The sequence below is a fragment of the Ylistrum balloti genome, unplaced genomic scaffold (genome assembly GCF_031769215.1).
Source record: "Ylistrum balloti isolate Yb309-2 unplaced genomic scaffold, AGI_CSIRO_Ybal_v1 Utg371528, whole genome shotgun sequence".
NCBI classification, from domain to species: domain Eukaryota; kingdom Metazoa; phylum Mollusca; class Bivalvia; order Pectinida; family Pectinidae; genus Ylistrum; species Ylistrum balloti.
In genome coordinates, this window is record NW_026782788.1 from 175,994 (window position 1) to 199,699 (window position 23,706).

A 23,706-nucleotide genomic window follows, 5' to 3' on the forward strand; every position below is an offset into this window, starting at 1 on the left:
CCATGGCGTTGGTGCCATTTTTCAATAGGATAACGCACCAGCGCACACCAGTCGCGTCAGCAGAACTTTCTTGCAGCAGAATAACGTACAGGGTTTAGATTGGCCATCTAAATAAAGATAAAGATAAGTTTATTTCCGGTTCTGGACGTGCTTGAGTCCTCTATACCAGACCCAGTAATACATGTTAGAGTTTCAATATACTATAATAAATAAATTAAATTAATATGTGCCTCTCATTAGCAATGTTTCTTATACAATTAATTCAATAATAGTTAAGTTATTTCAGCTCTGTAGTTGAAGAAAAGTTCATGATTCCTCCAGTAACGGTCTAACTCATTTTTAAACATATTGATAGTTTTTGCAGTAACAATATGGTCCGGTAGTTTGTTCCAGATTGATGCTGATCTTACGGAGAAAAATTCTTGCAAATCACCTGATTTGTCACCGATTGAGCATGTCTGGGACTTTCTTGGGCGACGCGTGAGGGAACGTCAAAATCAGCCGTCAAACTTGCAGGAGCTGGCCCAAGCCTTGATCGCTGAATGGAACAACATCTCTCCTCGTATTATCCGCCGGTTTACGAGTTCCATGCCACGACGCTGCAATGCTGTTTACTTCGCAAACGGTGGCCATACCCGTTACTAATGGTGTTACCTTTGAAATTGACCCCAACGTCCTTTACAGTCGAATAAAATCAACTGAATGCAAAGTTTTATAATGAACCATGACTGCAGTTTTATCAGAATTGATCAATTACTTTATTCGTACATGATTGGTAAGGATTTTTGAAGGGGTTAATTAATTAATCACAGAATAAAGTAGTGTTACCTTTCTTTTTTGTTTAGTATACTTACATTACACACGTCTCTTAATATATAATCTTTATACTGCATAAGTATTGTGTTTGCATGTCCTTTAATCAATTTGTACTCTTCTACTCTTTATTCTGTGATGTATAATTTTGTAAAATTTTATTGCGATGCTTTATTGTGTTTATTTTTGTTGTTATCGCATGGTAGCTCTACTGAGCTAAATTTTCCTGTCCAAAACTCTAGTTTAAACAAAAAAATATTGTATATCATCGTATTTTTTTTATTGTGTATTAGAAAAAAATCATATTCAACGGGTTTAGTGTCCACTATTACGGTCTTTCAGCGAACAACGTTTTAGAAAAAAATGTTTGCCCTTTCCGTTTTCTTGTCCGCATTCCGCTCACTTATTAGTATATCGAAAATAAAAGAGTTCGTTTCCGGTTTTGACGATGGTGGGAGGTGAGGTGAATTTAGGCGACATAGTCACTGTCAAAGTCTTCCTTTACGCCAGCCATCTGCATGTTGTTTAAATATTTGCATCCTACTATACATGTCGGATTCATAGGAGTATAAAATGTTAATTGTCTACCTATATGTCAGTGAAAAAAGTACAACTTCTGATATGTGACTGCAAATCTATAGTATTTGACAGATCATCATGACCAGCACGTCGAGGGGGCCAAATCATTTTTCAGAAGGTGTTAATAGGATGTAAAGTAATAATATCAAAATAGCAGGAATCATATATAAAATACATAAGGAGTGCAACTTTGTCGGGGCAGACCAGGTAGGGTATAGACACTTACATTTCTGTTTTTTATTAAATAGTCATTGCATCTTGGTAAAAATGCATCATACGTGTCAAGAAAGAACTGTTCTTCAATTGCAACATGGAAGATTATTATGATAAGGTGCTGTACTGACCAATATAGAACTTGTATTACAGTTTTCTTGTTCAAGACATTTTTTTTCTTGTTTGCCATCATGTGATGTCTCAAAATGTACAGGTCCATACCGAATGCATTTATCAGGGTTACAAGCATCATTAGAAAAAAAGAAGTACTATGAAAGTCCAGTAGTATGTGCTTTTACCATCAGTTTTGCATTTTATGATGTTGTTGTCACAGGTACGCGTACAAGGTTCTTTGTCGAAGCACTCATTGTACTCCCTATTGGATAAAGGGGGTATGTAGCAATAAATTTGTTATATAATCATAAAAGCATACTTTATTGGCCTGATGAAACAATACAACTGTGATAAATCTGTAATTATGTTTATCAAACCAATTATCGATTAATTGAGTCATCACTGTCAGGCAGTCAATAGACCTCATGAAATGTCTCAAATTTGACAAATTTAAGTTATATTATATGAGGAGATATTACCATAGAGTTACTAATGTAAGGAAAAACAAGATTAGGAAAAAGAGAGAAGATGGTGGCAGAAAAAAGGGAAAGAGAGAGTAAATAGGCTATGAGCATGCATGGCATTGATGAAAATTGATATTATATCACGGCCCTGAGATGAGATCTGTCACCTTAAACATAAATATTTATGACCTGATGTTGGGAATCATTGGCTTTGTCTCGTGGAATTGCACAGGTTAAAATTGATTGAAGTGTATTGTACTATGATTATGCGATAGTGTAACTATGAGGCAAAAACTTGTGCTGTATCACTCTGTATTATAATTGTTTTGAGTTTAAAGTACATGACTTTCCAGAAACCTAACATGTAAAACAGAAACTGAATGCAGCATTTTCTGATGGGAAACTGTATTACTTTTTAGTATAGATGATTATCGCTGAAAGTTACTTTTGACTCCAAGAATCTACTCGGTACAAGTCCTGTTGTGTGAACATTCTCTACAATCTATAATGTAACAAAATCTTTACTTATTTTCAGATAATTCACTGGAGCATTGTTAGCAGCAAAAAAGTAAAAGCCATTATGACATTTAGACAAACAGTTTCTGCTGAAATTAGTACTCTGCATGTTAGTGACAGCGAAGACATCATTTGAATGTTGTGTTGATGAAAATGTAGGCCATGCACAATGGATGGATACTGAACTGAGTTGACTAATATTACTAATATTGTCGTGTACTGACAAAGAAGGATTTTAACAACAATGGGAACGAAAGGAAATATAACTTTACTGAACTTCTTTGTCTTCAATGCCTCTTATGGACCAAGGGAAGGCGAGGTATATAATATATATGTTATGTTTAGAATGTAGTACACTGTGTATATATACCATGTAAATTGATAGTATGTAGTACACCATGTATATATACCAGGTAAATTGATATTATGTAGTACACCATGTATATATACCAGGTAAATTGATATTATGTAGTACATCATGTATATATACCAGGTAAATTGATATTATGTAGTACACCATGTATATATACCAGGTAAATTGATATTATGTAGTACACCATGTATATATACCAGATAAATTGATATTAGAACCAGGAAAAATAGAAAATGGTAATGTAGCATTATTTTGTTGCAAACACAAAATAACAAAGCATATGTCACATTTCATAAAAATGTCTTGTTGTAAAACTTTAAAATATATGTTTAGTTTTAGAGGCAGAGTCAAAACAAATTTTATCTCTACAGTACTTTCTATAAAAACGCATGGTTTGCATTTAAAACTTGAAAATGGCTCTCACAACTGACATTTTCTCTCACATTTTTTTTGGACATTTTTTTGATAATGCTGTTGTGTACTTACACTTCAAAATGAGATTGGCTGACCTCAGGTTTGTACTTAATTTTTTGAGTCTTTGTTTGGTTTGACAGGAAGAAAAGAAGATCATGTATTATCATCCAAAGTCAAATGATGTTGACACAAGGATAAAACAAGTTGGTCTTTGTGAAGCAGTTGTCAAATTTACAGAGTAAGTTGGTTATCGTGAGAGTTATCTCCCTTACCTTATTTTGATATCAGATTTATGGATAACTGGTCTGTCAGCATTTTACAGTTAATGTAATACATTGAAGTAAGGATCATATGATATTACATTTATATTTCAACATTGTGGTGTACAATCAAAGTCACACCTCGTTGAGAAAAAACCCCACCAAACCTAGCCACCAATATACTTTTCAAAACTGTCCAGTAGTGTAATATTACTCCATTTTGACTTGGAGGATATATATCGTTTTCCTATGAGTTCATAAAAGGATAAACATGGTGAACACTGTAGCACCATAATATACACTGTTCAGTAACTTGTTGATACTACCACTAGGTGTTTAAAGCTAATTATAGATGTAGTATTGAACTAGCTTGTACAGTGCTGTTTAATTCTGTAACATTTTTCTACATGTTCTTTGATGTTTAGATCATTTAAATAAAAAGATATATTTTCATGAAATTATGCACTGCTAGACAACATGCAGTTTGAAAAGTCATCACATTGATTACCAGAAGTATTTAAGTTTTCTCTCCTCTCTCTGTTTCAGGACATTTGCTGACAAGCCTTGTAATAGTATACATACACAGAAGACAAGGCAGTTGTTTTATGAACCAGAACCTGAATTTTGGATGATCATGGTATGTACATTGACTATAAGTTTTAGAACTGTAAATGAAGTATGATTAATAGGGTAAACTTGCTATATATGGAATACTAATGTTTTAAATACTTACAAAGAAATTATGGTATGCTGTTTAAGTGGTAATTTTATGTTTTAGATATAACTTGGATTTAAGTTGAAAGTGATACAGATTACCTTAAACAAGCAGGTACACTTACCGTTACTATGGACGTATATTACACTCTGTTTTAGACTAAGTAAGGCTTTTCACCATAAGGATGCACACTTTGCACTAGAACAAGTTATATTGTTGGAAGTCCATTCTGAGGATGCCATATTGGATTTGTTTCCTTATATTCAGATTGATGTGTCAAATGCTGTCAGTGTAACTTAAAATACAAAGAATTAATTAAGCTTTCATATAGGTACATGTATATATTTGTGTTTGAGTGAAATGAAGGTAAACATAGTAATATGGTATCAGTGAAAGTCGTAGCTAATGCTGTTGACGTTTATATTATGTTACGTCTTTGTTGTAAGTTATAGGTCCATTCTGTGGAATGTCAAAATACATATCGAGTTCTAAATCTCTTGAATTCTGCATTGTTGTTGTCAGTGTTTAAGAATGTTTCGCCATTGTTTTAAGCATCAGTGGTGACCACACTTTTGCAGAAATAGGGTGAATCATTTGACAACGAGAACTAGTCCATTGTCTCCAGCAGGACAGTATCTTTTCATGTCCTGTCAGTTTTTTCATCTAGTTCTGTGACTTCAAGACCATTCAACTCTAACTTTACAAAACTTGCTGTATATATATTAAGTTAATTCCCTAGTTGTGCCTTTTGCTATTGACAACATTGAAATTTTAAATTTTCTTCTGTTACCATGAAAACATAACCAAAAACCACAAAATTAGTGTTAATTTTCCTTTCCGTGCTATATTTTTGAAACCATTCCACTCAACTCCACAAAACTTTCTGTATGTATTAGGTTGGTGCCCTAGTTAATTTTTTTCTGTTACCATGGAAACAGATCACTCTCATCACAAATTTCAGTTTTTCTGGACCATTGCTATAAAACCGTTCACAATAATTGCTCAAAACTTATACTTATTAAGATAGTATAGAATCTTTTGCTATGGGGAAGTTCTCCATTTAGATGCTTTTTCTATTACCATGGAAACAGACAGGCAAGATTACAAAGTTCAATTATCTCAGACCAGTTCTCTTAAACCATTCAAGGTAATTACCTGGTACTCAAACCTTTGTACAGGCATCAAGCTAGTACTCTAGTAGAAGTTCTCCATTTCAATACTTTGTCTGGAACAATAATAACAAATACAAATAGATTTTGTTGTGATATTAACATTTATATATGATTGTGTGTCTTTCTTTTAAACAGCGATTCATGGTGGGTAATGTCATGCTTTGTGTTATCTGTTGCTAATGGTATGTTACCTCAAATCTGTTTGACAGACTGTCAGTATCCCATTCTCAGAGAAGACCAAGGACCATTCCTCCTACTTAGAGTACCATGAAGAAGATGTGCAGGACTCTGTATTTGAGGCTATTCTGCGGCAGGCCTACAGAATGTTTCAGGTTTGCATGACCCCAGAAAGCTCAAGTGTGTATGATTGCACAAAGTTTTAATTTTGTATGATCCCGGAAAGTTTGTATGACTTCAGAAAGTATCCAGTTTTTATGACTTCAGAAAGTATCCAGTTTGTATAAGTACAAAAAGTCTCAGGGTTGGAATAGCTGAAATTATCATATTGTACGTCTATTAAAATCAGTGATCTGTGACCAATGGATAAATATTACTCATGAAATCCACTGTAGCAGCTCAATGTTTATCTGTTTATTTTGTGGAAACATACATTTGAGGATTAGAGTAACCCTTAATTCAACAAAACCCTTGGAAATTAACGAGTTTGCAGTATTAGAGCTGTCCTGTAGGAAGCATATTTGTAAGATGTAGATGGTCGAGGAAAGAGAATGATGATTAGTATGTTCTCATTATACTAGCGATGACATTCAAAGTGTTGACAACACCTATATAAATAAGATGCATGTATGTAAGATTTCTCATGTCTTTTTCAGTTATTTAACGGGTCCTTTTCAAACATATTAACAAAGTCCAACAATGACATCAAGGCCTTACAGGTTAGATTGGATCATTTCTACACAAGGGTAAGTATCAGAAATAATGTGTTATTCTTTATCAATATTTACAAATAAATCATCCAATCATGCAAATGTACTTAACATATAGTGATTTTAATTCATTTTACTGTACATATAACTACACTCTTATCAATGTCAGAACATCAACTGAATACATGTTCATCAACACAAAGTAGAAGCTTTGATGGATCGTTTTCTAAATAATTCATTGTTTCCATTTCAGTACTTGCAGACACTAAAGTTAGGATCTGCTGACATCTTGGATATTTTTTGTGGGATTCATTTTATGCCGTTAGACAAAAACACTTATCTGCGTGTACAATGCTTCATCAACCTCCTGGAAGCCATGTTTTCAGTAGTAAAGTACACAGCCTTTCTGTACAACGACCAGCTTGTGTGGTAAGTAATCAAAGTTAGGTAGGGTATACCAGATTGTGTGGTAAGTAATAGAAGTTAGGTAGGGTATACCAGATTGTGTGGTAAGTCATTGAGGTAAGGAAGGGTATACCAGAGTGTGTGGTAAGTCATTGAGGTTAGGTAGAGTATTCCAGATTGTGTGGTAAGTCATTGAGGTTAGGTAGAGTATACCAGATTGTGTGGTAAGTCATTGAGGTTAGGTAGGGTATACCAGATTGTGTGGTAAGTGATTGAGGTTAGGTAGGGTATACCAGATTATGTGGTAAGTGATTGAAATTAGGTAGGGTATACCAGATTGTGTGGTAAGTCATTGGGGTTTGGTAGGGTATACCAGATTGTTAATGGTAAGTCATTGAGGTTAGGTAGGGTATACCAGATTGTGTGGTAAGTCATTGAGGTTAGGTAGGGTATACCAGATTGTGTGGTAAGTCATTGGGGTTTGGTAGGGTATACCAGATTGTGTGGTAAGTCATAGAAGTAAGGTAGGGTATACCAGATTGTGTGGTAAGTCATTGAGGTTAGGTAGGGTATACCAGATTGTGTGGTAAGTGATTGAAATTAGGTAGGGTATACCAGATTGTGTGGTAAGTCATTGGGGTTTGGTAGGGTATACCAGATTGTGTGGTAAGTCATTGAGGTTAGGTAGGGTATACCAGATTGTGTGGTAAGTCATTGAGGTTAGGTAGGGTATACCAGATTGTGTGGTAAGTGATTGAAATTAGGTAGGGTATACCAGATTGTGTGGTAAGTCATTGGGGTTTGGTAGGGTATACCAGATTGTGTGGTAAGTCATTGAGGTTAGGTAGGGTATACCAGATTGTGTGGTAAGTGATTGAAGTTAGGTAGGGTATACCAGATTGTGTGGTAAGTCATTGAGGTTAGGTAGGTATACCAGATTGTGTAGTAAGTGATTGAGGTTAGGTAGCGTATACCAGATTGTGTGGTAAGTCATTGAGGATAGGTAGGGTATACCAGATTGTTAATGGTAAGTCATTGAGGTTAGGTAGGGTATACCAGATTGTGTGGTAAGTGATTGAGGTTAGGTAGGGTATACCAGATTGTGTGGTAAGTCATTGGGGTTTGGTAGGGTATCCCAGATTGTGTGGTAAGTCATTGAGGTTAGGTAGAGTATACCAGACTGTGTGGTAAGTCATTGAGGTTAGGTAGGGTATACCAGATTGTGTGGTAAGTCATTGAGGTTAGGTAGCGTATACCAGACTGTGTGGTAAGTCATTGAGGTTAGGTAGGGTATACCAGATTGTGTGGTAAGTCATTGAGGTCAGGTAGGGTATACCAGATTATGTGGTAAGTCATTGAGGATAGGTAGGGTATACCAGATTGTGTGGTAAGTCATTGAGGATAGGTAGGGTATACCAGATTGTGTGGTAAGTCATTGAGGATAGGTAGGGTATACCAGATTGTGTGGTATGTGTTCATTACTTCATTGAACTCATAATTAAACTTCAGTGAGCATTTCTTTCCCCATACATTTTGAATCGGGGATTTTTTTTTTTCATTTCCACTCTTTTTAACTGATTTTTGCATCTTTGTTGAATGAAATCCTAGTCCATGTTGATGTCTAAAACTAGTGATATGTTTAATGGGATTGTAGATAAGTAGTGCACTATGCTCTTATAGGTTGTTTGGACAGGATGAGAAGGATGTATTTAACACAAATTTCAATGGAATTATGAATCAAGGGAAATGTGAAATTTGAATGTTTGTATGATAGTAAGGAAGATTTTAGGACAATAGCTTACAGACAACCTAATAGCAAGGCAAAAAATGATTGGGATTATTTGTCATTTTTCAAGGAGTGGCTTGGAACAGGATGACATGAGAATAATGTACAAGTATCTGACCACAAGTCTATTCCCAACATACCAGGAACAGGAACTCCAGGGCAGCAGTGTATCACCAACAAGAGTCCCCTCTCCAGCACACTCTGCTGTACACTATGGGAAGTAAGTCACCCACACAAGTCCCTTCTCCAGCACACTCTGCTGTACACTATGGGAAGTAAGTCACCCACACAAGTCCCCTCTCCAGCACACTCTGCTGTACACTATGGGAAGTAAGTCACCCACACAAGTCCCCTCCTCAGCACAATCTGCTGTACACTATGGGAAGTAAGTCACCCACACAAGTCCCCTTCCCAGCACACTCTGCTGTACACTATGGGAAGTAAGTCACCCACACAAGTCCCCTCCCCAGCACACTCTGCTGTACACAATGGGAAGTAAGTCACCCACACAAGTCCCCTCCCCAGCACACTCTGCTGTACACTAAGGGAAGTAAGTCACCCACACAAGTCCCCTCTCCAGCACACTCTGCTGTACACTATGGGAAGTAAGTCACCCACACAAGTCCCCTCCCCAGCACACTCTGCTGTACACTATGGGAAGTAAGTCACCCACACAAGTCCCCTCCCCAGCACACTCTGCTGTACACAATGGGAAGTAAGTCACCCACACAAGTCCCCTCCCCAGCACACTCTGCTGTACACTAAGGGAAGTAAGTCACCCACACAAGTCCCCTCCCCAGCACACTCTGCTGTACACTATCGGAATAAGTCTGCATTGTAACACACAAAAAAAAGTCTACAACATTATTTAAAAGCTATGTTTACTTTAATTTGTTTATCATTGTGCTTTGCTCAACAAAATAGCTGGGAGGTATGTAGACAGGGGTCTTTCCAATGTAGATTAGGTAAATACTTACACTTCTTTATTGATTGTATTGTATCCTTCCCCGTCCTGCCCCGCCACGTCCTGTCCAGCCCTGCTCCGTCCCCCGTCAAATCCTGTTGCATTTAGAAATAATGTTATATCTTCAGGACATCTCGATAGATTTGGTTCATATTTATCCTATAGCATCACCTGCTTAGATCTTGGTGGTAATGAGTCAAGATGAAAGGTCAAACACTCATTGTCATTTTTAGAATTTCTCAACAGATTTAAGGTAATCATAGGTCAAGGTAAAAGGGTCAAAGGTCATATTATGCATGAGAGATGAGAATTTCATATCTTACAGACATTTTTAAGTTTTAAAGTGTTTTTGTCAATCTTAGAGAAAATAAAAGAACATTGTAGGTCAGGAACACAGAGAAAAATATTTTGATTGTAAACTGAAAAAAAAGCTAAACACTCTTAAGAAGTCATAATCAAGAACTTATGTACATACTGCCAATTTTACATTTCAATAATAGTCCAGAAATTGTGGTTGTAACAATACCTTTTTTGTTTTTTCTTCATTGTCTATATATAAAACTCAGTAGTTGTTTCTGGTATGGTTGGGTGTGACAATAATAAAATCAACAAGGATTCATCAATGTCCTTCTTGTTTTTTAGATTTATCACTGGACCACCCAATATGCGAGATGACTCTAACATGGGGAAGATTCCTCTGGTGTACATGAATACTGAGGTTGACAATGAGGAGTGTCACCTTCTGGTTTATAGAGCTCACAATGCCAGTGTTTGTATGCTTATCAATGGTAAGTGTCACAATACTAGTGTCTGTATCACTGTAAGTGTCACAATGCTAGTGTCTGTATCACTGTAAGTGTCACAATGCTAGTGTCTGTATCACTGTAAGTGTCACAATGCTAGTGTCTGTATCACTGTAAGTGTCACAATGCTAGTGTCTGTATCACTGTAAGTGTCACAATGCTATTGTCTGTATCATGTGTAAGTGTCACATTGCTAGTGTCTGTATCACTGTAAGTGTCATAATGCTAGTGTCTGTATCATGTGTAAGTGTCACAATGCTAATGTCTGTATCACTATTAGTGTCACAATACTAGTGTCTGTTTCAATGTCAGACCTTACCTGAAGGAGTGGTGAGTTTACGCAAGGATACGTAAGTTCTTAAGAAGTCCTTCTTTCATATGAGGATATTGTTCAAGTTTAGTCTGAAGCATTTTTTATGAATGATGAATCTGACTTCTGTTTGACTACAAAGCTGGTGCACATTAGGTAAATTATTTGTCGGTTTTATAATGACTGAATACCTAAATTAGTCAGCCCCTTGGATTTCTTAATTAAATCCTATTACTCCAGTATTGACAGATATAATGAGTTTGTCATGACATGCAATATGAGCAAACCAGTCAGAATTGAGAAATACATTTCTTTACAGAAATATATTGTTCATACTAACGGTTCATTGATATCATGATGCAAATATTTTGTAACTGGTGTATTACTGTACAAAGACTATGAACAAAGCTAACTTTGTGTGTACTGTTGATTTGTAAACGCTTATTTTGAAGTCCAGCCAGATGAATCACGAATCCAGGTTAGGTTATGTCACTTGTTTATTTTGCTTTCAGTGTCCGTCCAAATGACATTTGATCTCTGTCGAAAGCTGGACATATTTTTGGGACCACAGCTCACACAGATTGCTTCAGATATAGGAGAACAATATTCCAAACGGCCAAATAACAGGTAGTTAGGGAGTACTTATAGCAAAACAATGATAAACAGATATCTCAGGAACCAATGAAGGGTTGATCATATTTTGTGAGGTGAAGCTTAGAGATACATCTCTCTTTAAGGGAGTCAGGTTTATATCCAGAGAGGATGTAAAGAGACGTAGGTCCAGTTTTAGGGGGGTCAGATTTATATAAAGGCCTAGTTTGAGTATAGAATTTATCTAGCAGTATCCTAAAACTTAACATATTAACTGTCTTATTTCTCATAGAATAAAAGAAGTGCTTGCTAAAAAGGTCCTGTTCTAAACCCTTAAGTTAGATAGCCTACTGTACATTCTTTCAGTAACAATTAAGTCAGGGAGTGAGAAGGATGAAATTAATTCATCAAGTTTCCTTACTGTAAGATAATAAAAGTAGGGATATACAAATGAATTGTTGCTGTCTTTTTTCACAGTGGTGACCCATTGTGCAAATATATCTACTTCAACCAAATGAACTTGGCTCAGAAATCCACGGTGCACTCGGACAAGAAATCCATGCCAGTCCAGATTCCCATGGAGACATTGCGACTTCTCAGTGACATTAGCTCAGATATGTCCAGGTAACCATCAATACCGTGCTATTTAAATGTCTTATTCTTTACTATATAACATGTAAATTGATACAATGTTTTAGTATATTACAATGAAACAATGATTTCTATGTCACATGACTCTTGGAGAGAAAGTGGACATGAGGTTGAGTTCTCCATATTAAAATCCAATGACATAACAATTTACCTACAAATACATATACTTCTGGCCCCACCTGTATAAGATATCTCAATTTAAGATTTCCTCAAGCCCAGATTTTCCTCAGCTAATATCTCCTTGAAAATATCTTGTATGAAAATTCCTCAAGGAATTTCAGGACATCCTAGCCGATGACTTCCTCCTGTTCCTTGAGAAAATTTTATACAAGCCGTTTTTGAGGAGATATCAGCTGAGGAAAATCTCGACTTGAGGAAATCTCAAGTTGAGATGTTTTATATAAGTGGGGCCAGAAAACAAAGGATTGAGTATCATGGCACAAATTCGTGTGAACAAAGTATTGTCAGCTTACAAAATAGGAAAACAATTTACATTCATTTTAAAATGTTAACTTAAACTTTCATTTAACACATTAAATATCCTAGCATAGCTGGTTACCCCTACTCACATTAGCATTGGAGTTATTATCAGGTACATGTAGTCTGTGACATGTTTACAAGTAGGACCCAGGCTCGCAAGTGCTAGTAGAGGAATGTGCAAACATGCATATGCTTGCACAAAGCCTTCTGACCCACTACAGATGCACTATCTTACCCAATCAACATTCTTACCAGGACACACGTCACACAAACACTGGACACTGCTACAAGATACTATACAAATACATAATACCATATATAGACTATTCACTACACATGACACATCTTACACCTGCATGCTTTGCGGTAGCCTAGCTAGTACAATATATGTATATATTATTGTCACATACAGTCTTAGTGAATTGATACCTGTGAAGAATAAAACATTACCTAGTGACATCTTTTTAGCTACCTCCCTTACCTGTTACCTCTTCATAGACACCACTTGTTAGCTTATCTCAGCTAATTGAGGTGCATTTTGTTGAGTCAACTCGTTGTCCGGTTGTGCCACATAAACACTAGGATAAAACTTGAACGGTACTTGTTGCCAGTGTTTGTTCAAAAGACTCTTAAAGGTGTTTAGGGTAGGGGCTTTTATTACGGTGTTTGGAAGAGAATTCCAAAGATCCACTACCCGTCGACTAATAGTCCCTTTAATGACATTTGTCCTGCTATGCTTCTTGAAAAGTTTTTTTACTATTACCTCTAGTAGAGACTGTGGACATAGTAAATAGTTTGTCTTTGTCAAGTTTGTCAATGTTGTTTAGGATTTTATATTCCTCAACCATATCGTTACTTTTAAGTTGGAAGACCTAGCTTTTTTAACCTGGCATGATATGGTACAAAAATTATCACTGAAATCCTTCAAAAACCAGCATAAAATCCATAAAAAAGTATGTCCTGCCTACTCAGTGGCCGCTGTCTTGCCTACTCAGTGGCCGCTGTATTGCCTACTCAGTGGCCGCTGTATTGCCTACTCAGTGGCCGCTGTCTTGCCTACTCAGTGGCCGCTGTCTTGCCTACTCAGTGGCCGCTGTATTGCCTACTCAGTGGCCGCTGTATTGCCTACTCAGTGGCCGCTGTCTTGCCTACTCAGTGGCCGCTGTATTGCCTACTCAGTGGCCGCTGTATTGCCTACTCAGTGACCGCTGTATTGCCTACTCACTGACCGCTGTCTTGCCTACTCAGTGACCGCTGTATTGCCTACTCAGTGACCGCTGTATTGCCTACTCAGTGACCGCTGTATTGCCTACTCAGTGACCGCTGTATTGCCTACTCAGTGACCGCTGTATTGCCTACTCAGTGACCGCTGTCTTGCCTACTCAGTGGCCGCTGTATTGCCTACTCAGTGACCGCTGTATTGCCTACTCAGTGACCGCTGTCTTGCCTACTCATTGACCGCTGTATTGCCTACTCAGTGACCGCTGTCTTGCCTACTCAGTGACCGCTTTCCTGCCTACACAGTGACCGCTGTCTTGCCTACTCAGTGACCGCTTTCCTGCCTACACAGTGACCGCTGTCTTGCCTACTCAGTGGCCGCTGTCTTGCCTACTCAGTGACCGCTGTCTTGCCTACTCAGTGACCGCTTTCCTGCCTACACAGTGACCGCTGTCTTGCCTACTCAGTGACCGCTTTCCTGCCTACACAGTGACCGCTGTCTTGCCTACTCAGTGACCGCTTTCCTGCCTACACAGTGACCGCTGTCTTGCCTACTCAGTGGCCGCTGTCTTGCCTACTCATTGACCGCTGTATTGCCTACTCAGTGACCGCTGTCTTGCCTACTCAGTGACCGCTTTCCTGCCTACACAGTGACCGCTGTCTTGCCTACTCAGTGACCGCTTTCCTGCCTACACAGTGACCGCTGTCTTGCCTACTCAGTGGCCGCTGTCTTGCCTACTCAGTGACCGCTGTCTTGCCTACTCAGTGACCGCTTTCCTGCCTACACAGTGACCGCTGTCTTGCCTACTCAGTGACCGCTTTCCTGCCTACACAGTGACCGCTGTCTTGCCTACTCAGTGACCGCTTTCCTGCCTACACAGTGACCGCTGTCTTGCCTACTCAGTGGCCGCTGTCTTGCCTACTCAGTGGCCGCTGTCTTGCCTACTCAGTGACCGCTGTATTGCCTACTCAGTGACCGCTGTATTGCCTACTCAGTGACCGCTGTATTGCCTACTCAGTGACCGCTGTATTGCCTACTCACTGACCGCTGTCTTGCCTACTCACTGACCGCTGTCTTGCCTACTCAGTGACCGCTGTATTGCCTACTCAGTGACCGCTGTATTGCCTACTCACTGACCGCTGTATTGCCTACTCAGTGACCGCTGTATTGCCTACTCAGTGACCGCTGTCTTGCCTACTCAGTGACCGCTGTATTGCCTACTCAGTGACCGCTGTCTTGCCTACTCAGTGGCCGCTGTCTTGCCTACTCAGTGGCCGCTGTCTTGCCTACTCAGTGGCCGCTGTATTGCCTACTCAGTGGCCGCTGTCTTGCCTACTCAGTGGCCGCTGTCTTGCCTACTCAGTGGCCGCTGTATTGCCTACTCAGTGGCCGCTGTATTGCCTACTCAGTGGCCGCTGTATTGCCTACTCAGTGGCCGCTGTATTGCCTACTCAGTGGCCGCTGTATTGCCTACTCAGTGGCCGCTGTCTTGCCTACTCAGTGGCCGCTGTATTGCCTACTCAGTGGCCGCTGTATTGCCTACTCAGTGGCCGCTGTATTGCCTACTCAGTGGCCGCTGTATTGCCTACTCAGTGACCACAACTCTTACCTTAGTGATTGATGTAATCCAGTTCATTTATGTCAAATAGCATTCTTTAAAATTGTTCCAACAGGTTGAAGATTGAGTAACATTTGAGCATTGAGTATTTGGGAGATGATTGCAGCCAGCTGTTGCAGATATGTTGGAATTATCAGTTTTATTGTGGATTCTGTTGTAAATACATGAAACAAGCGCTTCTGGTTACCATAGTATCTTCTATTTTTTGTAACAGATGCAGTGAAGATGGAGAAACCATTGTGAAAACAACAGGGGACAATTGGGTTGTTGGGAAAAAATCTGACCAAAGAGAATTCTACGTAGTGATCAACCAGAAAAACACTAATCTTATAGAAATTAACGGTATGTACATATAAGTGTTTACAAAGGGACATAACTCTAATAACCATAAATTTAGGCTGAGTTAAGACATGAAATCAACCATGTAAGTTGAAAGTTAACTGCTGTATATTTTATGCAATAACTAATTCTATGTTTTAATGACTATAATTGTCTTATTTTCTTTTTTTCCAGATGAAGTGAAGAGGCTGTGTGCTAGCAATTTCAACAGCATATTCTTTTTGGACTAATTTTATTGAAAAGAGGGAAGGTGGGGTGGAATGGGAGAATAGGGAGGGACTATTGTACAAGTGGATAGATATAGTATAGGAATTAACTTCCCTAAACTCTATGGTTATACAGAGATGTAGGGGATTTACTTTCCTGAAAGTCGTCATTTACATTAGTGTGTGGAACTATGTTTTCCAAACCTTTAAATATATACTAGTGAGAGAGTCTTACTTTTCAAAAGCTTTTTAATACCTTGGATATGTACCAGTGCAGTGGACTGATTTCCTAATGTCTTGAAATTTGACAGGGATTTAAATGTTATCTGAAAATTTGATAGGAGCACAAGTATAGAATGTTAGTAATAATACTTCAGTACCATAGCTAATTACATATCATCAGGACCACACCTTATTACACTAAGTGTTACATTACTGTGATGATGAGGATGCAAAACTCAACTGAATTCCTGTTTCACAGACAGTGAAAACTCAATCAACAGTGAGTCTCTGTTTCACAAACAGTGAAAACTCAAACAAGAGTGAGTATTTATTTCAGAGACAGTGAAACCTTGATCAAGACCAAGCACCTGTTTCACTGTCAGTGTAGCTCAACCAAGACTGGGTGTCTGTTTTACTGTCAGTGTAGCTCAACCAAGACTGGGTGTCTGTTTTACTGTCAGTGTAGCTCAACCAAGACTGGGTATCTGTTTCATGCACAGCAAAAACCCAACCAAGACTGGGTACCTGTTTTACTGTCAGTGTAGCTCAACCAAGACTGGGTATCTGTTTCATAGACAGTGAAAACCCAACCAAGAGCAAGTATTTGCTTCAGAAAGAGTGAAAACTTGAATAAGAGTGAGCATCTGTTTCACAGACTGAAAATCAGCTAAATGCAAGTATCTGTTTCGCCTACCATGTAAACTCGACCAAGAGTCAGTCCACAGACAGTGGCTATATTTTAGTCCGACATGGATATTGATTACTCAGAAAGAATCAGATATCTTAACACTTGTTTATTGTGTCAGTGAAATTGACTTTTAATTTGTTATTAAATTATTTTATACCTAACTTATTTTCTTATGCCTGTAAGTGTATTGAGTCTGTGAATATAACTGTATCATTTGATTACTTTGGTACTGTACAATTTGTTATTAATACAACATAGAGCAAAGAATCAAAGCACTTTTTGTACGTTTGAGTTGGAATGGAAATTTTCTATTTAAGCACATTCTGTAATCCACAGTAGTATGCTGTAGGAAATATGTTTAACTAGAAATGTGCATAAATATCCATGTTTGATATAGATTGTTTGCCATAGAAATCAGATTCTTCCATTTGTCCAGAATTACACAAATAGAACAAATGATCTTGTCACTACTGATCATGTGAGTTTAGTTACTATATCTTTACAGTAATTGATACCAATGTTGGTTTCATCTTAATCAGAAGAGTTTACTGTTGTCAAAGTGAGAATGATAACTACATATAACACTGCATCAATGCATTACTGACAAAATGAGACACTTTAGTAATTTCATTCCACCACCAAATATAAAATTAAATACCAGGAATCCACTGTGACCTTGTGCCCAAAGTTCCAGTGACCAGTAGTGTAGGAGATGAATCCCTGATACTTTTTTCTTTGATGTACATGTAGGTCTAATGACAAAATGAAGGTAAGGACGACCTACTTTTGATAAATTTACATATGTTTCAACTAGGTGAACCCATGCCCCAGTTGTAGATAGAGCCTACAAACATTGCCTTTGATGTAGGTCAGATGTTAAAATGTAGGTCAGAGACCAAGTTTGATTTACATCATCCCAAGTATGAAGTTCCAGTGACAAATAGTGTAGGAGATGGAGCTCAATGAGATAGGAAGGAAGGAAGGAAGGAGAGAAGGACGGGCAGATACATCTCAAAAACTATACCCCCTCCCCAATTCTGGTTGCAGGACTATGGAAAAATCGAAGTAATATTAACACCAACATGTTGAGTGAACAAGAAAGCACAGCAGACAACATCATTTGTTAAGTGAACATATTTTACAATCTTTTTTTCACTTGGTATGGTTTAGTTAATCAGGATTGATGACATCTTCAACATGACCATCTGCTAATTCTGATTAACATTAAATTACCATATATGTTCGTACACCAATTAAAACCATGTAGAGTACATGGAAACATGAAATTGGAACTTACTTGGCTTGGCCAAGTCATAATAGGGTACACTATGAAACTTTGATCATTGTGAATTGTAGTTTACAAGTTCAGATGATGTCACGTGGCTGGTTTGTTTGACTTCTACTAGGGAATGTTTTGGTATTTTGGTATATTGGAGAATTGGTCTACAACAATCATGCAACACCAAATAAATCAACTAGGGTAATACTGAGACACCAAAGAAATCATGAACCAAGTAGTCCTTGGACGTCTGAGAAAAGGTGAACGCAGCAGTCTGTGTTGACAAGTCAAACTCAGCAATCTGAAGACTTTGAAAATATCATGGATGCAGCAATCTGTGGATTCCAAAGAAATCATGAACAATCTGAAGACGCCTAAAAAAACAAAAAAAAAACCCAGGGACACAATCGGGAGACGAAAAAAAAACATGAACATAATCCCGAGATGCAAAAAAAAAACAGGGAGACAATCTGAACACGCCAAAATAAAGGGAGACAATCTGAACACGCCAAAATAAAGGGGGACACAATGTGGAGATTCCAAAAAAAAACAGGGAGACAATCTGAACACGCCAAAAAAAAGGGAGACAATCTGAACACGCCAAAATAAAGGGGGACACAATGTGGAGATTAAAAAAAAAACAGGGAGACAATCTGAACACGCCAAAATAAAGGGGGACACAATGTGGAGATTAAAAAAAAACAGGGAGACAATCTGAACACGCCAAAAAAAACAGGGAGACAATCTGAACACGCCAAAAAAAAGGGAGACAATCTGAACACGCCAAAAAAAAACAGGGAGACAATCTGAACACGCCAAAAAAAAGGGAGACAATCTGAACACGCCAAAATAAAGGGGGACACAATGTGGAGATTCAAAAAAAAAAAACAGGGAGACAATCTGAACACGCCAAAATAAAGGGGGACACAATGTGGAGATTCAAAAAAAAAAAAAAACAGGGAGACAATCTGAACACGCCAAAAAAAAGGGAGACAATCTGAACACGCCAAAATAAAGGGGGACACAATGTGGAGATTCCAAAAAAAAACAGGGAGACAATCTGAACACGCCAAAATAAAGGGAGACAATCTGAACACGCCAAAATAAAGGGGGACACAATGTGGAGATTCAAAAAAAAAAACCAGGGAGACAATCTGAACACGCCAAAATAAAGGGAGACACAATGTGGAGATTAAAAAAAAAACAGGGAGACAATCTGAACACGCCAAAAAAAAAGGGAGACAATCTGAACACGCCAAAAAAAGGGAGACAATCTGAACACGCCAAAATAAAGGGGGACACAATGTGGAGATTCAAAAAAAAAACAGGGAGACAATCTGAACACGCCAAAAAAAAAACAGGGAGACAATCTGAACACGCCAAAAAAAACAGGGAGACAATCTGAACGCGCCAAAAAAACCAGGGAGACAATCTGAACACGCCAAAAAAACCAGGGAGACAATCTGAACACGCCAAAAAAAAGGGGGACACAATGTGGAGATTCAAAAAAAAAACAGGGAGACAATCTGAACACGCCAAAAAAAAGGGAGACAATCTGAACACGCCAAAATAAAGGGGGACACAATGTGGAGATTAAAAAAAAAAACAGGGAGACAATCTGAACACGCCAAAATAAAGGGGGACACAATGTGGAGATTAAAAAAAAACAGGGAGACAATCTGAACACGCCAAAAAAAACAGGGAGACAATCTGAACACGCCAAAAAAAAGGGAGACAATCTGAACACGCCAAACAAAAACAGGGAGACAATCTGAACACGCCAAAAAAAAGGGAGACAATCTGAACACGCCAAAATAAAGGGGGACACAATGTGGAGATTCAAAAAAAAAAAAAAAAAAACAGGGAGACAATCTGAACACGCCAAAATAAAGGGGGACACAATGTGGAGATTCAAAAAAAAAAAAAACAGGGAGACAATCTGAACACGCCAAAAAAAAGGGAGACAATCTGAACACGCCAAAATAAAGGGGGACACAATGTGGAGATTCCAAAAAAAAACAGGGAGACAATCTGAACACGCCAAAATAAAGGGAGACAATCTGAACACGCCAAAATAAAGGGGGACACAATGTGGAGATTCAAAAAAAAAAACCAGGGAGACAATCTGAACACGCCAAAATAAAGGGAAACACAATGTGGAGATTAAAAAAAAAACAGGGAGACAATCTGAACACGCCAAAAAAAAGGGAGACAATCTGAACACGCCAAAAAAAGGGAGACAATCTGAACACGCCAAAATAAAGGGGGACACAATGTGGAGATTCAAAAAAAAAACAGGGAGACAATCTGAACACGCCAAAAAAAAAACAGGGAGACAATCTGAACACGCCAAAAAAAACAGGGAGACAATCTGAACGCGCCAAAAAAACCAGGGAGACAATCTGAACACGCCAAAAAAACCAGGGAGACAATCTGAACACGCCAAAAAAAAGGGGGACACAATGTGGAGATTCAAAAAAAACAGGAACACAGCCGGGAAACGCCGGAAATACCAGGAACACAGCCGGGAAACGCCGGAAATACCAAGAACACAATTCGGAGATAAATAAATCCAGGAACACATTCCGAAGACACGGAAGAAAACTGGAACAAAACAATCTAGTGAGACGGATGATATCAAGAACGTAGCAATCCTGATACCTGGAAAAAATTACAATTCAGATATCAATCTTTTTTGCTTTACATTAATTATGAAACAATTGATACCGCTTTTTAACGTCCTATCGCCGATCCGAAGGCGAGCGAGTTGCCACCAAAAAAGAGCAAAGCGGGGTTTCTGAAGAAATCACGAACGCAGCAGTACGGAGACGCAGAAAAGTGCAGCCATCTTAGAAATATAAAGTTTGCCGGGAAATAATCTTCTGTTGGAACTGATCGGATTAACTGTTCAAATTAAAAACAATCACATCGCACTTGATGAATTACCAAATGACCTTGGAATTGCTATGTCCTGAGGTTTTGACTTTTTACAATCGTTGAGATGTGAAATGCGTAAATTTGTAACGTTGTTGGCATTTGGGCCGCTGTTGGATCATTCTGATTGTCTGCGTGCCTACAGGTGCAAACATGTATATCTACATATCAATCAAAATGTAGTGCTGTTTCATCCACGTCACCTCACTTAATTAGTGGATGCTTACTGATATACATTAAACCGTTTATTGTGAGGTGATCCGTCAGTATACCAAACAAATACATTTCTGTCGACAATATAAATGTCGAGCCATAGATACTGATCCTCCAAAATAAGATTACATTCTTACAATTCTTCTTTTTTCATACGTACTGTGAAGAATCCTTCTTCATTCTGGTTATTTCATTCTCAACATATGACGTCAATAGGAGAGAGTTTATACGATTGTTTTATGCCAAGCTAACCGGAAACCTGAAAATGGTCTGGTTATACCCTACGATCCATGTCGCTCCAGCTACACATTGGGATTTCTATTTTCCTTGATTTATAGTAATCCTGCAGAGAAAGGATGACGGCATTAATAACTTTTACCATTTGTTGAAGAAAAACACTGGAATACGGATAGAAATGTAACAAATTTTATCATGAAATCAGAATAAAGAAAAAAATCGTCTTATTATCTTGGTTGTTTAAGATCTAAAACTGTATAGGTTAGCGAAATACATGTTGTATTTTTCTTCGTAATCTAGACTCGTCAGAAATAATTGCTTGGCATAAAGATAAGACTATTAAAAGAAACCATTGCATATCTTCAGTATTCTCGTATCGTTCGTTTCTGGTGATATGCCATTTACTTTTACCAAATCTTATTACTGGGATGACAAAAAAACATGTTGAAAAACCAGATTATCCTATTTCTTTCGAGAATTTAAGGATTCACAGAATTAGAAAAAGATAAGAAAAAATGAAGGCTTTGTCAAAACCTTAAAGAATTTACCTGTAGTGAGACTTAACACGAACACAATAAACCTGACTTGGAAATCACCATTTTTTTCACAATTTACAATTTTATTGATTTGGCAACATCTTTACAAATGGTATACCAGATTATCGATTAAACAAACCACTTCACCATCTCGGATGTATTTTACTGGTTGTTACCTCTAGTTAGTGATTTTACAAATATCTTACACAAAATACATATAATATATATAGTAATATCTGGAATGGATAACTTACTGAGTTCATACTCAGGCAAATATATTTCACTCAATCTTGAACTAAAACTTTGAACAAATGGCACGTATACCTATGATACAGAATTGTGAAAAAGAGGACAGATTATTTTTTAATTAGAAAAAAGCAGGTATTTAAAAACCGCCTGACGGAAACATTTAACTTCAAACATTTAGTCTCGACCAGTTTCAGAAAAAAGGCTATTAGGCTTAAGTTTGAAAAGTACTAGCGCCCCCCGGCTCGTCTCTCCCGTTCAGTGAGACCGAGTTTTATCATTCGATCCATGACCACAAAATCAGAAATCACAACCAATTAGGTCCCGACTACTCTTACCAGTCGTTAATTTGAATCAGAAGACGTAGAATTATGATAAAGGGCTGTAAGGTGCTGTAATATGACCTTGACCCATTTTCCTGGTGACAAAAGTGTAATTTGTTGTAAACATGTTAAAACACTCTAACAACCTTTTGATTTAATAACCAAAAACATTTAGATTTGTGGTTATTTATTTTAAATGTTCCCGTGAGGAAGCTAGACATGGTTTATGCCGGTGATGTTGACCTATATTTATAAGGTCACGGAGGTAAAGTGAGGTTTAGCCTTGGGTGCTATAAGCATGATTGTATTCTCGTATTAGTTTAAATCAATGATTTGTATTCACTTAGCTTGGAAAGTCAACAATACAAGTGTGAAATGTAATTATACACACATGTAGAATTAATTGTAAAAAGTGTTGAAAAACCAGGCGAGAAATGTATAGCCAATGGGCCTCTCGTCTATAAACTTCAATATTTCTTGTTATACGTATAAAGTAAAATTGAGCGCTTTATGTGTTTTGTAAATTTTTGTTAAATATAACACAATTTATTACGTTAATCTGAGTGGATCGCTTTCCATTTTTTAGTTTTTTTTAACACGACAGTAATTTTTAACGGGGTTTGATAAACTTTATGTTGGATCTATGGAATTTTTGAGTGAAAGTTGCAACAAATAAATGATAAAGTAAAAGAATCAGCGATACGTTTTAAATGATGAAAACGGACACTCCTTAATAATCACACATTAACAGAGAAAGACTTTTAAAAGTTAGATATATCGGAACATCAATTTTGTATTTGGTTGCTATGCATTTTTGAGCTCGTAAAATCAAATAGAAGTTCAGCATTTTCTCATATTACTGTTTATAACATTGTCCATTGTCATTCTTAATCATGATCTCAATTCATACTTCCATGAAGCCAAAAAAATGAAAAAAAAAAATCTTTTGCTCATTCCTTTATTCAAGGCACGGATATCAAAAGCAAAGCAAGTCAATAATGAATTATGCAGGTGTACCTTTTGACCGACGAACTGCACTTACTGATGAACACCATATTCTGATTGGCTTGGCCTTAGTGTGTGTACTGACGTGACCCAGTTCTGAAGCCTCGCTCTTGTAATAACAACAGAATGCC

General features: G+C 37.7%; 1 protein-coding gene across 1 annotated transcript; it reads left to right on the forward strand.

The window, feature by feature from the left end:
* Positions 1-1,371: 1,371 nt before the first annotated feature.
* LOC132562836 (vacuolar fusion protein CCZ1 homolog) lies at positions 1,372-17,023 on the forward strand. The gene is made up of 13 exons (XM_060227610.1): positions 1,372-1,599; positions 2,719-3,018; positions 3,627-3,724; positions 4,293-4,383; positions 5,843-5,965; positions 6,467-6,556; positions 6,774-6,949; positions 8,782-8,931; positions 10,318-10,463; positions 11,301-11,415; positions 11,857-12,003; positions 15,562-15,689; positions 15,861-17,023. Exons 2-13 carry the CDS (start codon positions 2,944-2,946, stop codon positions 15,914-15,916), a joined length of 1,395 nt encoding a protein of 464 aa, XP_060083593.1. The 5' UTR covers positions 1,372-1,599; positions 2,719-2,943; the 3' UTR covers positions 15,917-17,023.
* The last annotated feature ends 6,683 nt before the right edge of the window (positions 17,024-23,706 follow it).